The 13,141-nt window shown below is 42.2% G+C and overlaps 2 protein-coding genes across 2 annotated transcripts; both read left to right on the top strand.

The window, feature by feature from the left end:
- Positions 1–32: 32 nt before the first annotated feature.
- Positions 33–6,862, top strand: slc25a27 (solute carrier family 25 member 27). Its single transcript, XM_083790211.1, has 9 exons — positions 33–305; positions 979–1,170; positions 1,853–1,937; positions 3,114–3,236; positions 3,532–3,644; positions 5,120–5,204; positions 5,299–5,391; positions 6,100–6,202; positions 6,353–6,862. Exons 1-9 carry the CDS (start codon positions 197–199, stop codon positions 6,422–6,424), a joined length of 975 nt encoding a protein of 324 aa, XP_083646337.1. The 5' UTR covers positions 33–196; the 3' UTR covers positions 6,425–6,862.
- Positions 6,863–7,539: 677 nt separating this feature from the next.
- Positions 7,540–9,443, top strand: ptrhd1 (peptidyl-tRNA hydrolase domain containing 1; the record flags this gene model as incomplete). Its single annotated transcript, XM_083790555.1, has 2 exons — positions 7,540–7,749; positions 9,273–9,443. 2 exons carry the CDS (start codon positions 7,540–7,542, stop codon positions 9,441–9,443), a joined length of 381 nt encoding a protein of 126 aa, XP_083646681.1.
- Positions 9,444–13,141: the final 3,698 nt, after the last annotated feature.

The following is a 13,141-nucleotide window of genomic DNA, read 5'->3' as shown; positions in this document are numbered from 1 at the left end:
TAAAGGTCTGTGGATGAAAAGTAAACACAAGAGCTGCTGCACCGTTGCACGGTGAACGTGAATGTGAACATATCTCTGTTGCTCTCAGTCTAGTGGTTTGCGCGGCCACGTGTGACTTTTCAGAATGTGAAGAAGCGTTGTTGGAAAATAACACTACTTTTGAAGACGTTGCTACTTGCTAGCCTAGGACAAATAAATGGGTCAAGAGCAGGGTGAGGACGGTTCTGGTGTGCAGCGGCTTTCACGGTGGCCGCGACTCTCAAAGTTCGTCCTGTCAGCGGGTGCTGCCGCTGTAGCTGAAATGGGTAGAGTACATGATTCTACTATCAGAAACGTCGAACGTGTGTTTGTATGTTATTACGGTACATTACTTGAGCAACATCACATATGCCAAGTTGCCAACAAAATGTAGTGGCACCTGCCATGCCACGGTGCTGTAGTCCAGACCTCCATGGGTCCGACCGTCCGACTCCTTTTCCCTTCTAATCAACATTACGTACGGTACGTGACGTCCTCAAATGCAAACAGATTAATGTAACCATTGCCAACCATGCAGCCATGCAGGCAAATGATGACCAGAGATACAATTTTGCTATTTAACCACATCCTAGCAGTAGCTCTGGTCCATAGCCTTCTACGATTCTGCATTGCAGGGCAGAATCGTAGAAGCAGTAGAAGGCTATGGACCAGAGCTACCTATAGCTGTTAACAGCCTTGACCTCCGCAACCTACTCTATCTATTCATAATTGATGGAAGCTCAAGCAGTGTTATCTGAACTACATGGCCAGTGCGGGATAGATAGATGGTTGCGCCGTGTGCTTCTGCAGAATGATCACTATAGGGGCGGGCATGACTATAATGTAATACTATGTAATAATGTATAACTGGGAGTTAATACATACATACCATTATAAACAACAATAATAATCTGTGGTTGTTCATATATGTGCATCTATTTATCTCTCATATCTATCTAGTCACATTTCCTCTGGATTTGACCAAGACCCGACTTCAGATCCAGGGGGAGACAGCTCTGCTTCGACATGGAGGTTCTCCTGGCACTGGGCCCCCTCACCGTGGGATGCTGTGGACTGCAGTAGGCATCATCAAGGAGGAGGGACCCCTTAAACTATGGCAGGGCGTTACACCAGCCATTTACAGGCACATAGGTGGGACAGGCTACTTTCAAGATTGTAAGGGTAGAGTTTTATCATTGGAATGTCTTCCTTGATGGCTATATATGTTCAATAGGATGGCATATACCGGTAATCTCATCAAAATACCACACCTGAATGGGCAACGTGTCTGAAATCCATATGCAGCAGCTCCGTGGGTGGAAATTAATGTTGTGACAGTGACATGTATAGATCAAAGTAGGATGTTTTCACAGTATGATAAGCAGCTTGGATCAAAAACAATATACTTTATACTATTATACACAGTACATCAGTATATAAAAGGGAGTCACTTGACACTGGATTCAAGATTCAAGAGGGTTTATTAGTCACTCACTCATACAGATTGTATTTGTATTTTTTGTGGCATGTTCCGCAGGTCTGTGCTAACAAGTTACAACAACAGTATAGCAATAAAATAATGATAATACTGCTGACATTTGATCAGTCTAACTAATAATACATGGTTTGTTGTTATGATACTGTAGATTATATTTCTGAATGATGACATTTTCACCTGCTTCTGGATTTTTGGACACATTATCCCTATGATGTTTTTGTGTGGATATTCTTATTTGTCACAGTTTAATTGAATAACAGCATTTATCTGGCTCTCTGTAGCTTCAGTATATTGTGTTGCTTAAGTGTGTGTAACCTGAGTTCATGTGTTATCCAGTGTACTCGGGAGGACGAATGTTGGTGTATGAACACCTAAGGGAGTCTGTGCTTGGCCGGTCCGATGACAATAGTTTCCCTCTCTGGTGAGAAGAATATTATTTTTGCTTCATTGTGCCCACACACAATCACACATACACTCACTAGCAGGGTTTCCTGCACAATGTTGTTGGCATGGCGCTGCCCCATGCTTGAAATAAATCGCGCCATGCCAAGCTGGAGGGGGCTAGTGAATCATGGTGTGTGTGTGATATGAAATGTCCAGTACCTCCCCAGTGCCTCTCCCAGTGCCACCCCAGTGTCTGCCCAGTGCCTCCCCAGTGTCTGCCCAGTGGCTCCCCAGTACCTCCCCAGTGTCCCCTGAGTGCCTCCCCAGTGTCCTCCTGAGTGCCGCCCCAGTGTCCCCCTGAGTGTCTCCCCAGTGCCTCCCCAATGTCTCCCCAGTGGCTGCAGTTTCTCCCCAGTGTCTGCCCAGTGCCTAGTCCCCAGTGTCTCCCCAGTGTTCCCCTGAGTGCCTCCCCAGTGTCTCCCCAGTGCCTCCCCAGTGACTCCCCAGTGTCCCCCCAGTGCCTCACCAGTGTCCCCTCAGTGCCTCCCCAGTGCCCCCCCAGTGCCTCCCCAGTGTCCCCCAGTGTCTCCCCAGTGCCCCCCCAGTGCCTCCCCAGTGTCCCCCTGAGTGCCTCCCCAGTGTCTCCCCAGTGCCTGCCCAGTGTCCGCCAGTGTCCCCCCAGTGCCTCCCCATTGTCTCCAATAGCAATACAAGAGCAATAATACAAATTAATCTTAATTAATTAATTAATCTAATTAATTAATTAATCTAATTAATTAATTAATTAATCGAAAAGGAGGTCTCTCCGCGCCCAGCACCATGCCAAAGCTTTTTCCTGCAGGAAACACTGACTAGTGTAATTAGTTACTTGCTTACTTGTATCTGCTTATTCTTTGGGATGCTATTTCCACCTCTGTTGGTATTCTTTATATTCAGTATTGACTATAGATGAGCACCTATGGTGAGATGAGAATCAGACGGATTACAGTCTGCTCCCCATTAATAATAATATTAATAATAATAATATATACGATTTATATAGTGCTTTCTTTTTTTTTTTAAGGTTAAAAACTAGAAATCAAAGTCAAAGTGGAAAAACAAGAAGGGTGGGTGTGTGTGTGGGGGGGGGGGACTTTTGCTCGGAGTGATCAAATAGAAATGGAATTCTGTTTTCAAGCCCTGGTTATGATTATCCTTCATTCTTATCCTACAGGAAGGCTGTGATTGGGGGTATGCTTGCAGGGGCGCTGGGCCAGTTCCTTGCCAGTCCTACTGACCTGGTCAAGGTCCAGATGCAGATGGAAGGAAAACGTAGGCTTGAGGGCAAGCCTCCACGGTGTGTGTGTGTGTGTGTGTGTGTGTGTGTGTGTGTGTGTGTGTGTGTGTGTGTGTGTGTGTGTGTGGGGGGGGGGGGGGTGTGTGTGTGTGTGTGTGTGTGTGTGTGTGTGTGTGTGTGTGTGTGTGTGTGTGTGTGTGTGTGTGTGTGTGTGTGTGTGTGTGTGTGTGTGTGTGTGTGTGTGTGTGTGTGTGTGTGTGTGTGAGAGTGTGTGAGTGTGTGAGTGAGAGAGCGAGAGAGAGAGACAAAGTACCAGATTATTCTCAAAATTCTTGTGGTGTTGTTATCATTGCAGTGTGCATGGAGTGTACCACGCTTTCATAAAGATAGTCTCAGAGGGAGGGGTTCGGGGCCTGTGGGCAGGATGGGTACCAAATGTCCAGAGAGCAGCACTGGTCAATCTAGGAGGTACTGTGTTACATCTACTGTTCATCTAAATACCACCTGTGAATGATGAAGAGTGTGTAAACTGGTACTTTGTTTATAGGTGCTGTAAGTGATATAGGTGCTGTAATGTTATATGTTTAAGCTCTATATTCTGATAGTAATCATTGCTATAGAGTGTTTGTTCAGTAACAGGAGTCACCCCGTCTCTTCAGCTCTTTAGTAAACAGAAGAAGACATGTAGATTCAACAGTTTTATCCAATCAGGAGACATAACCAATTTATCAGCTTCAATTTTATTGTGTTCCAGCCCAGGTCCAATTTTGTCTGCTCTTTTTTATCCATCACTTTCAATTTCACTAAGTTGTTTATGTGTGTATCTTATATGAGTTGTCTCTACTCCTGATTGGATCAAATTGGTATCGCAACCTGAAAGAACTAGTAACAGAACAAACACATAGCAATGATGTGATGAAAATAGAGCCTCTATTTTCGTCACTGCCTATACCCTATACCCCTAGCCTCGGTCCCATGCTTATCTGCGAAAAGAAAAGCCTGGCAGAGAAGCTATCGCCGGATGTATCCTCCGGAACATCCGTCAGATGTATTTCCCCCGGATACGATATTTTCCCGACCAATCATAACACTTTGTTCATTCGCGGATAATGTAAACTGATTTGTAAAGCATCAACGTCATTTCCTTGGGCGATACTTCCACTAAAATCCAGCAACTTCCGCCCAAACGAATGTTAGCCTCTACAGCGTAGGTCTTTCCCCATGTGCTATACCCATTATCCTTAAACGTCTTTGCCTTTTTTACTATTTTGAAAAACATTTAACATTTTTGAGTGCTATGCCCAGTCCTATGCCCAGCTTTGTCTGTTTGTGTGTAAATTATTTGATTGGCTGAGCACCCCATAGCGATGATTTGAATGGCTGATCAAAATCCCTATTGATGATGTATGATGATAAGACCGCTCCTCACTTCACACGGCACGGGTGTGATTTTTCAAATAGCCGATCTACATCGACATGTTTGGTATAATTCTAAATGTGTGTTCAGTACTTGAGACAAGGTTTGACATGTTTATAAATAGTTAGGCAGTGACGAAAATAGGGCCCTTAGTTTACAAGACAATTGTAATTTACGAGTTATGATACGCAATATCGTAAATCCTATTCATAATGTCTCACTTGAACTCTTTGAGTTTTCTAAGGAAGGAAATGCCATTTCAATGCCTTTTGTAGGCTTGGGTGCAAGCACAGCCTTTGTAGTGGGTCTTTTAGATTATTTGAGCTGTAGTTTGAGTACAATAATGTGGTGCACTCAGCCAACAGGTTCTATCTATTCGCTTATGAAATCTTATCACCTTTTTAGTCTGCTAGTGTGCACTGGACCGGTTCCACTGCTATGTCAAACTTCAAACCCATTGCGAGGTTTGCAAGCCCTATTGCAGACTAGAGATCTTTGTCTTATTCTTGTAATGTTTTCTTTCCAGATCTTACAACATATGACACAGTCAAGCACTTTTTACTAAGGAATACCTCATTAGAAGACAACAGCATTTGCCATGCCTTAGCAAGGTAAGTTTATCGATTACACACAAATAGGAATTCAGCAATATCTTGATTTTACAAAATAGTGATGAAACTAATAAAAGGTTCTCTGCCCACCCAGTACATGTTCAGGTTTGGTTGCGGCCACCATGGGAACTCCTGCTGATGTTGTCAAAACGAGAATCATGAATCAGCCAAGAGACAAGAGTGGCAGGTAGACTAACAAATCATCACAAGGTGCTACAAAATGTGCAGAGTAGAAACACCACTCCAACGGAAGAAGTAGTATTGGTGGATGCTGTAATAATTACTGTTGTATTCATAATTCATTGTTATCTAATGACTTAGTCGGGGGTTGAGCCCCCTAAATCGCCCCTCGCCCCATCAACTGTTTCTAATTGCGACCCTAGGTCTCAGATTACTATGAAAATCTGAAAAACCAGTCAGTCGGTCATCACCTAGATCCGCATATATGGAGCCGCCCAGCAACTCTACATCTGACCTCAAACCTCAAACACTTTAGTTCTCCATATATGGAGCTGACCTGTTCTGACATTCTACATGTTGACCCTACCCCACCTGTCATTCATCTTCTCGATGTCTCCCTTTTGACTGCTAAAGTACTGCCGAAGCAGACAACCGCACTCCAGGTTAGAACAAACTCCTTCTAGGTGCAAGGCTCGTAGATACAAGTTGAAATGAAGAAAATGCGAGCACTCATTACATGTCCTTTTTGCATGATTTTTAGTTTTTTTTTGTGTGTGTGTGTGAACGGTACATTGGATATATATTGGAGACAAATGTGCATTAAAAAAAAAATGAAGAAAGGTATTTTTTATATATTATAAATTATATAACCTTTCTTCAGGTGACCAACAGGTTTGTAAGAGTCTTCAATCCTGTTAGCTTTTTACTTCCTCAGGGGCTTGCTGTACAAATCCTCCATTGACTGTTTGGTCCAGGCTGTTAGAGGGGAAGGGTTTTCTTCGCTCTACAAAGGATTTCTACCTACATGGATGAGAATGGTATCGCATCTGTTTATGACCTTTCAATCACACAAATCATTCTTGGGTGTAGTTCTAGTTTCTAGTAGTTCTAGTTTGTGCAATTCTCAATTGAATGGAAAAAGAAGAATTGAGCTCTCACATCAGTGTAATGTTGTCATCCTTTTGCAGGCCCCCTGGTCCATGACATTCTGGCTTACATTTGAACAGATCAGAAAAGCAGTTGGCGTCAACTCATTCTGATGTCTGCCTGGGCTACCGAAGTGGGTCAACTCTGCTTTTGTGCCCAACAAACAACGTGGTGCTACTCTTCTCAGATAGTGTTCCTCCATAGTCTGTTAACTGTGCCATGGTGATGAATTGAATTTTCACAATGAAGTTGGGCTTCACACAGAAATACATTTAGGAGCATAAACCTTTATCAAAACTATCTCTCTCGCAGGCTCGCACGCACACACACACACACACACACACACACACACACACACACACACACGCACACACACACACCACTCTGAAGGTCTGAAGCAGTCTTGGAGATATCCATCTTTCTTTGTACAGTATTGTAGTTTTAAATGGTGATGAGTGGAGAATGATTTTAGATTTTTGACCAAACAATGCCATGATGAGAGCTTTGCAAAAAAGGCTTCTATAACATACATTATCTCAACATTGTGTTGTATGAGTGAGTCATGGTGTGCAATAAATGCAGACAATTTGCTGTGTGTATTTCTATTATTATTCCATTGGAGAGTGACCCACTCCATAACGCGCTATGATACGAATAATTGGTTTGGATGCTCTCTGCTATTTCTGAAACGAAAGAGCATCTATTTTAGATTATGTGGAGCCTCTGCATGTTTTGAAAGCTGCCACCAGAGGGCGGTGGTTAATTTCTCTTCCCCACATCTGAAGGGGTACGTTTTATAAACCGGAAGAATAATTATGTTGAGTTTCTTTACAAATATTCCATCGTCTGGGGGAACGGTCAGTGACCGTCAGGCTATAATTGGCTGGTTGGTTTCCTGGTTGGTTGTCAGGCAAACTGCAAATAGATTATGATGATTAATATCAATTCTTTGAAAGGGAGTCGGGGACTACATTGTTGTGGACACTGGACTACAGAGATTGGTGGTTTGGCTATTTTCTTTGGGAGATTTGAGAGTTTATCAATTATAAACATAAAACGTGTGTAAAGTTAAGCCACTAACGGTTGTAAAGAAAGCGGTTGCCTAAGTAACTACAACTAACTCAACTGGCAAATCACTACGCGACCGCGCATCCGGGCCATGGGATCTAAACCTTGTTCTTCCAGATATTTCTTGCCCAAAAGTTCCCACGTCCACCGGCTGACAGAAATGGCAACACAGGGATCTGGAGCTCCTATGCGGCTTGTTCAGTACGTCGTAGTGCGGTCAGATTTAGTCCACGCTTTAGGCTGGCCCCTGGGCGCAGTCATAACGCAAGCATGCCACGCTGCTACTGCAGCCATTCACCTGAATTACGGTGACAATGACACGCAGGAGTACCTGGCAGACCTGGACAACATGCACAAAGTGGTTCTTGGGGTAAACAAGTTCATTTTTATCATTTAAAGCTGCAATCCCCACCCCCCCCACCCCATTTTCCCTCACTGTATATAGTAGGCCCTATCTTTTCCCTTTTTTGCTTCCCATATGATGAATTCCTGTTCTGTTCTTTACCTACAGAGAAATGTCTATTTGTATGTCTCTAAATGTTTGTATGTCTTTAAATGTTTTGATGAATTGAACAATGTGGACCCTGTTGTAAACAAGTGTAATGCTTAATTGGGTCGTCCACTCACAGTTGACAGTCTTTGTATTGAGTTTGTGCTTAAAATGTACTGTAAATTCTACAAACTGTTAATAAAGATTTCAATCAATCAATCAATCCCGAACATATTTTACGGAAATATATATATGTTACGTCATCATCGTTGTAATATTCTAAGTACTGGACCCTCGTCTGGTTCTGACAGACCGGTCTTGTGTGTGTAGGCTGGTCACGCTGGTGGCGTGTGATGACCCGGTTGAATCATTCCTTGGTCCGGCCCAGACGAGGGTCCAGTACTTAGGATAATACAACAATCATCATCATCATCGTTGTTGTTGTTGTTGTTAATCTGATTCTATGCAGTGTTGCAGTCCCTGTTGTAGTTGGATAGGACACCTGCAGTTGAACTTGAGGGCATATTAATTCTGTTTAATTGATTGAATGCTTTATTAATAGTTTGCAAAAAGAGTCACGGTGGCACAGACTTATACAAAAAGTATCAAAATATTGCTCAGAGCTCGTTTCCATTAGGGTCCGGACTCCGGGACCGTCCGCATAGCCTAAAATCTCGTAGATCTATGTATTTTCAATCTACGATCGTCTAATAGGCTATAAGGACTCCTTAAATCCCCTGCCTCCGTACTACTCTGAACATGTACAAATCTATGGGGCGTACCCTGCTGCCCTACCTGTCCTGGTTTATGTGCGCCGTAGTTTTCAATTAAAGTATTTTAATCTACTATACTAGCCTACGGTAGTACATTTGGTAGTATTACTACCAAACTAGCCCTGAAACATGACTGCCCCTAGACTCTCGTAGATTGAAAATGTCAGAATCGATAAATGCATCTATTAGGCTAGGACCTCCATTTGTACACACTCCATTTGGAACCCCCTTGAGCCCACTTTTGGAGCCACTGACTGTCCTAATGTGTGATGGTATTCCATTCTGTTCTGCCAAAATCTGTCTGATTACATTAGGCCTATGGATGCACCCTTTATTACACCTGCTGTTTAATCGATTATCATCCACAGATGAATTGACGTCATGAGTTATGACCTCAAACACCAACCATGCTCAGGTTGTGCCAGCTACAGGTTGTGGCAATAATGAATACGAGATTAAATTGCTTTATTTAAGACCCCAAAGCAAAACTGTTATTAATGGATGAAAGCAGGACTACACAATATGGTGTAAAGTAATTCAAGCAATATTGTTAATGTTTAATCAAACCAATAATGTGAGTTGTATGGACAGCCTACAGCCTCGCCTAACCTTGTTTGTTTTGCTCCTCAGGCACCGGACCAGGCATCGCTTTCCACCTTATCAGAGACACTAGCAGAAAAGGGTATTGCTCATAAGCTTTGGATTGAACAACCAGAGAACATCCCCACCTGTCTGGCCCTGAAGCCTTATCTCAAAGAGACGGTACACCCGCTGCTACGCAAGTTCAAACTCTTCAAATGACAGCAGCTCATCTGCCCTGCAAAGAGACGGGCCAACTATGCTCACTTTATACTGGCATAAATGCTGTATGCCTGCAGCATCAAATCAATGGAGAGGAGTCAGAGGACTGCAGGGTCTCGCCACAGGGAAGGGATGATGTTGGATTGGGCCCTAATTTGAATGTGAAAATTGGATAACAGCATTTGCATGGCCTGTCTTCTTTTAAGTCTTCATTATTAAAATAATTGACTAATGGAGGCATATATAGTGGACCCCAGACATAATGGACCACACTGTCCGCATCAGTCAGTCACTAGAGGTGGACTAAATAATATGGTTCCATGGCTTGCCTCGTGTCTAGCCTCGGAAACCCAGACGTTTTTTTTATTTCCACCTCGTGTCTGGCACTATGCACAAATGAATAAAGTAATTATATACAGCTGTGTGGTTATTGCCCTATTACTTTTTAGATACACATCAAGGTAAGTAAGTAGCCATGTGGCCCAATAGGTCAGGAGCAGTGGTGTGTTCTAGTTATTATTTTTGGATCCCTGCACGACATGCGCATATAGGCTATAGTATATACAATCGCACGTTGTCAATGGATGAAATGGTTAGCAGACGGTATATGCTTTTTTCAAAAGGTACTGCACAGCATACTTTGTATATAGTAGAACACACCACTGGTCTGTTTCATCTCCTGTTTCAGTTGTGTGAAGCTTGATGTATCAGTGGTACACTTCTTAGAAACTATGTCGCAGGGACTCAATCCACTATTGATGCTGAGTGCCAGGCAGGGAGGATTTGAGTACCATTTACCTGTGTGTGTGTGTGTGTATAGTCTTTGGTACAGTATGACTCAGCAAGGGAATTCAACCCCAATTTAAGGGAAGACATTTCTATCCAAATATTCATTGCTGATTAGGTAGCATTAAAATACAGGCAAAGGGGGCGCTGGCCAAGTGGTCCAGGAGCATGGCACATATAGGCTTTGGCCTGTTGGTGTGTTCGAGTCCCGTTCATGATGACCTTTGCTGCATGTCTCTCCCCTTCTCTCCCCCTCTTTCCTGTCCATTTTCATTTTCACTATCAATAAAGGCAGAAAAGCCTAAATCAAATCATAAAAAACAGACCAAGAGTTTCAATGCATGTTCAGTGGTACATTCAACTCTCATGGCATATTCAATCAAATCTCTGGCTCTGCTAATGCACATTGAGTGAACACCACCAGTTGCATATCATTTCTAAGCTGTATTTGAATGAAAACTATAAAACCCAATTAAATTAGTGTTCCATATTACAATGGGAAATAAAAACAAATCAACCTACACCAATTATGAACAAACATCTGACTAAAAAAAGAACATTGCTTTCTTCATTTTATCATGCAGTGGTGTACTCAAATAAATCTTCAGAATTGCATTAATCTGATGGGTGAGTGTGATGTTATTTGACAGAACAGATGTGCAGGGAAGGTGCTGCAGGAGAGAAGAGCTGGTTTGTTTTGAAACAATGGCTTGTTATCATAATTAGTAGGGCCTGTGTTGTGTATCATACAATGCAGCTTTAAATGGCATAATTGGATAATTGCTCCATATGTATATGCTTTTATTCAGCACAATGTTTTCCTCCATTATAATAGGGGACTTGATGTATCAGTAACCAGATTTACTGTGGAGGCGTTAATCATCCCCTTCTCTGCTGTTTAATTATACTCATTGATGTTCATAAAGAAACTTGTTATTTTCACATCCTAAGAACTATTATAATATACTAGTACTTATACACTACCGTGCAGTATTCTGATACATACTGTATACACGTAAAAGCAAGCAAGCAATTTGCATTACAACACTGGTTAGTGTGCTTAACTCAGATTGAATGATATTAGCAACATGATATTAGCAAGACAAAGTATTCGAAGCAGAAAGCCAAATGTACTGTCTCAAATCTCAATGCAAGAGTAGGCATTGGCAATTAGGAATGTGCTGTTCTGGAGCTATTTGAAAGAATACCAGACACTACTAGAACTAGTTTGTTTAAATCACTGATTTTTGAGGCTGTACAGTACATAGTGTGTGCACATTTATAGGACCAGCAACACAAATTATCTGGTTAACAAGACAGTTGTACTGCAGTTCAAATTGCAATGAAGTCTTTTTGTACCTATCCTGGCTCTATCCAACATTGTGGTCAAGAAAAACAACTTAAACAAGCCAGGCAGAAGGTGTCAAGAAAGGTTAGTTACAGGGACAATGAAGTGCTAGGGGGTGGACAGCACACGTTTTTTTGATTGATTGATTGAAATATTTATTAACAGATTGCAGAATTACAGTACATTTCAAGCACAACTCAATACAAAGACTGTTAACTGTGAGTGGAAGACCCAATAAAGCATTACACTTGTTTACAAGATGGTCCACCTTGTTAAAATCATCAACACATTTAGAGACGTACAAATAGACACTTCTATATAGCCAAAAAGAACAGAACAGGAATTCATCATAAAGGAGGTAAAAAAGGGGGAAAACATATATTACGCGGGCCAGTTTCGAATTGCAGCCGTCTGTAGGTGCCCTTTGAGAGCGGTTTTGAAGAAGTCAAGGGATTCACATGTCTTAATGACTGTTGGTAGGGCGTTCCACATTTTGGTGGCATAGGAGCGAAAATAATTTAGTCCCTTGTTTGTGCTGAATCTGGGTTGCACATGGTTTGTTGCTCCCTCTGGTGTTGTGGGTGTGGACTTCGTTAACATTAAGGAAGTATTTAGACAGGTACATGGGTATCTTGGTGGTGTATCGAATCTTGTGGACCAGACCCATTGCAAGATGCTGTACTCTGTCGTCGACCCTAAGCCATTCCAGCCTGTCAAAGTATGACGATTATAAAAACATTTAGTCTCTGTGTTCATTTTTTCCATCACTTTCGAGATGGAGCTTGGAATAGAAATAGGGCGGTAGTTGCCGGGGTCTAATTTACTCCCTTTCTTGTGCAGGGGGGTTACTTTGGACAGTTTGAAATCTTGGGGGACCTGACCCTGTTTGATGGAGAGGTTTACTATGTGGGTGATGATTGGAGCTATAGAGATGGCCGAGTCTCTGAGAGAAGGGGAATATTGTCATGATTTTCTTGTGCCTTGTGGGGTTGGAGGGCACTCAATTTCTTAACTACCTCATCAGTTGTTACCATAACTTGCATGTTATTATTATACAGAAATAATTATACAAATTGCTATTGCACCTTATAAAAAACATTATTGTAGATAATATGCAGATATTTACAAAGTTATTGCACATTCCATCATGATGTGATTTGCATCCTTCAGAATACTACCGGTTCTGTGGAGCCAGCCATGGTGGGTCTCTTCCAGTGAGGGAGATTGACAGGACACTGAGGACAGCCATGTCAGTATCTCTATAGAGCAGTAATAACAGGACCATGCTGTAATACAGTATGTTAACACACTTTCTATTGAGCAGTAACAGGACATAGCTATGGTACCTCAATCTAATTCTGTCAGTACAAAAAGAATACTTATTTTCTATCAACATATGAAATTCAAATAACGATAAAATCTGCACACTAGAATGTTACTGCCATCGTGGGTGTTTTCTTTATTGGTGGTAGCCGAGAGGCTCATCCTCAGGAATAGTCTATGAGTCTCCTATTGACCGAGGCCCGGGTCATCACATTATTGGCTTTAGGAATGCCGGATGAGA

This window comes from Protomyctophum parallelum, assembly GCF_964188405.1.
Source record: "Protomyctophum parallelum genome assembly, chromosome: 19".
NCBI lineage: Eukaryota > Metazoa > Chordata > Actinopteri > Myctophiformes > Myctophidae > Protomyctophum > Protomyctophum parallelum.
This window is presented reverse-complemented; position numbering and strand designations above follow the sequence as displayed.

What these genes read in the sequence shown, in the direction of transcription:
- slc25a27 (XM_083790211.1), top strand. Translation starts at nt 197, where the DNA reads ATGGGTCAAGAGCAGGGTGAGGACGGTTCTGGTGTGCAGCGGCTTTCA. An exon ending in GACAATAGTTTCCCTCTCTG is followed by an intron (nt 1,938 to 3,113) that starts GTGAGAAGAATA and finishes CTTATCCTACAG; the next exon opens with GAAGGCTGTGATTGGGGGTA. An exon ending in CTTGAGGGCAAGCCTCCACG is followed by an intron (nt 3,237 to 3,531) that starts GTGTGTGTGTGT and finishes TTATCATTGCAG; the next exon opens with TGTGCATGGAGTGTACCACG.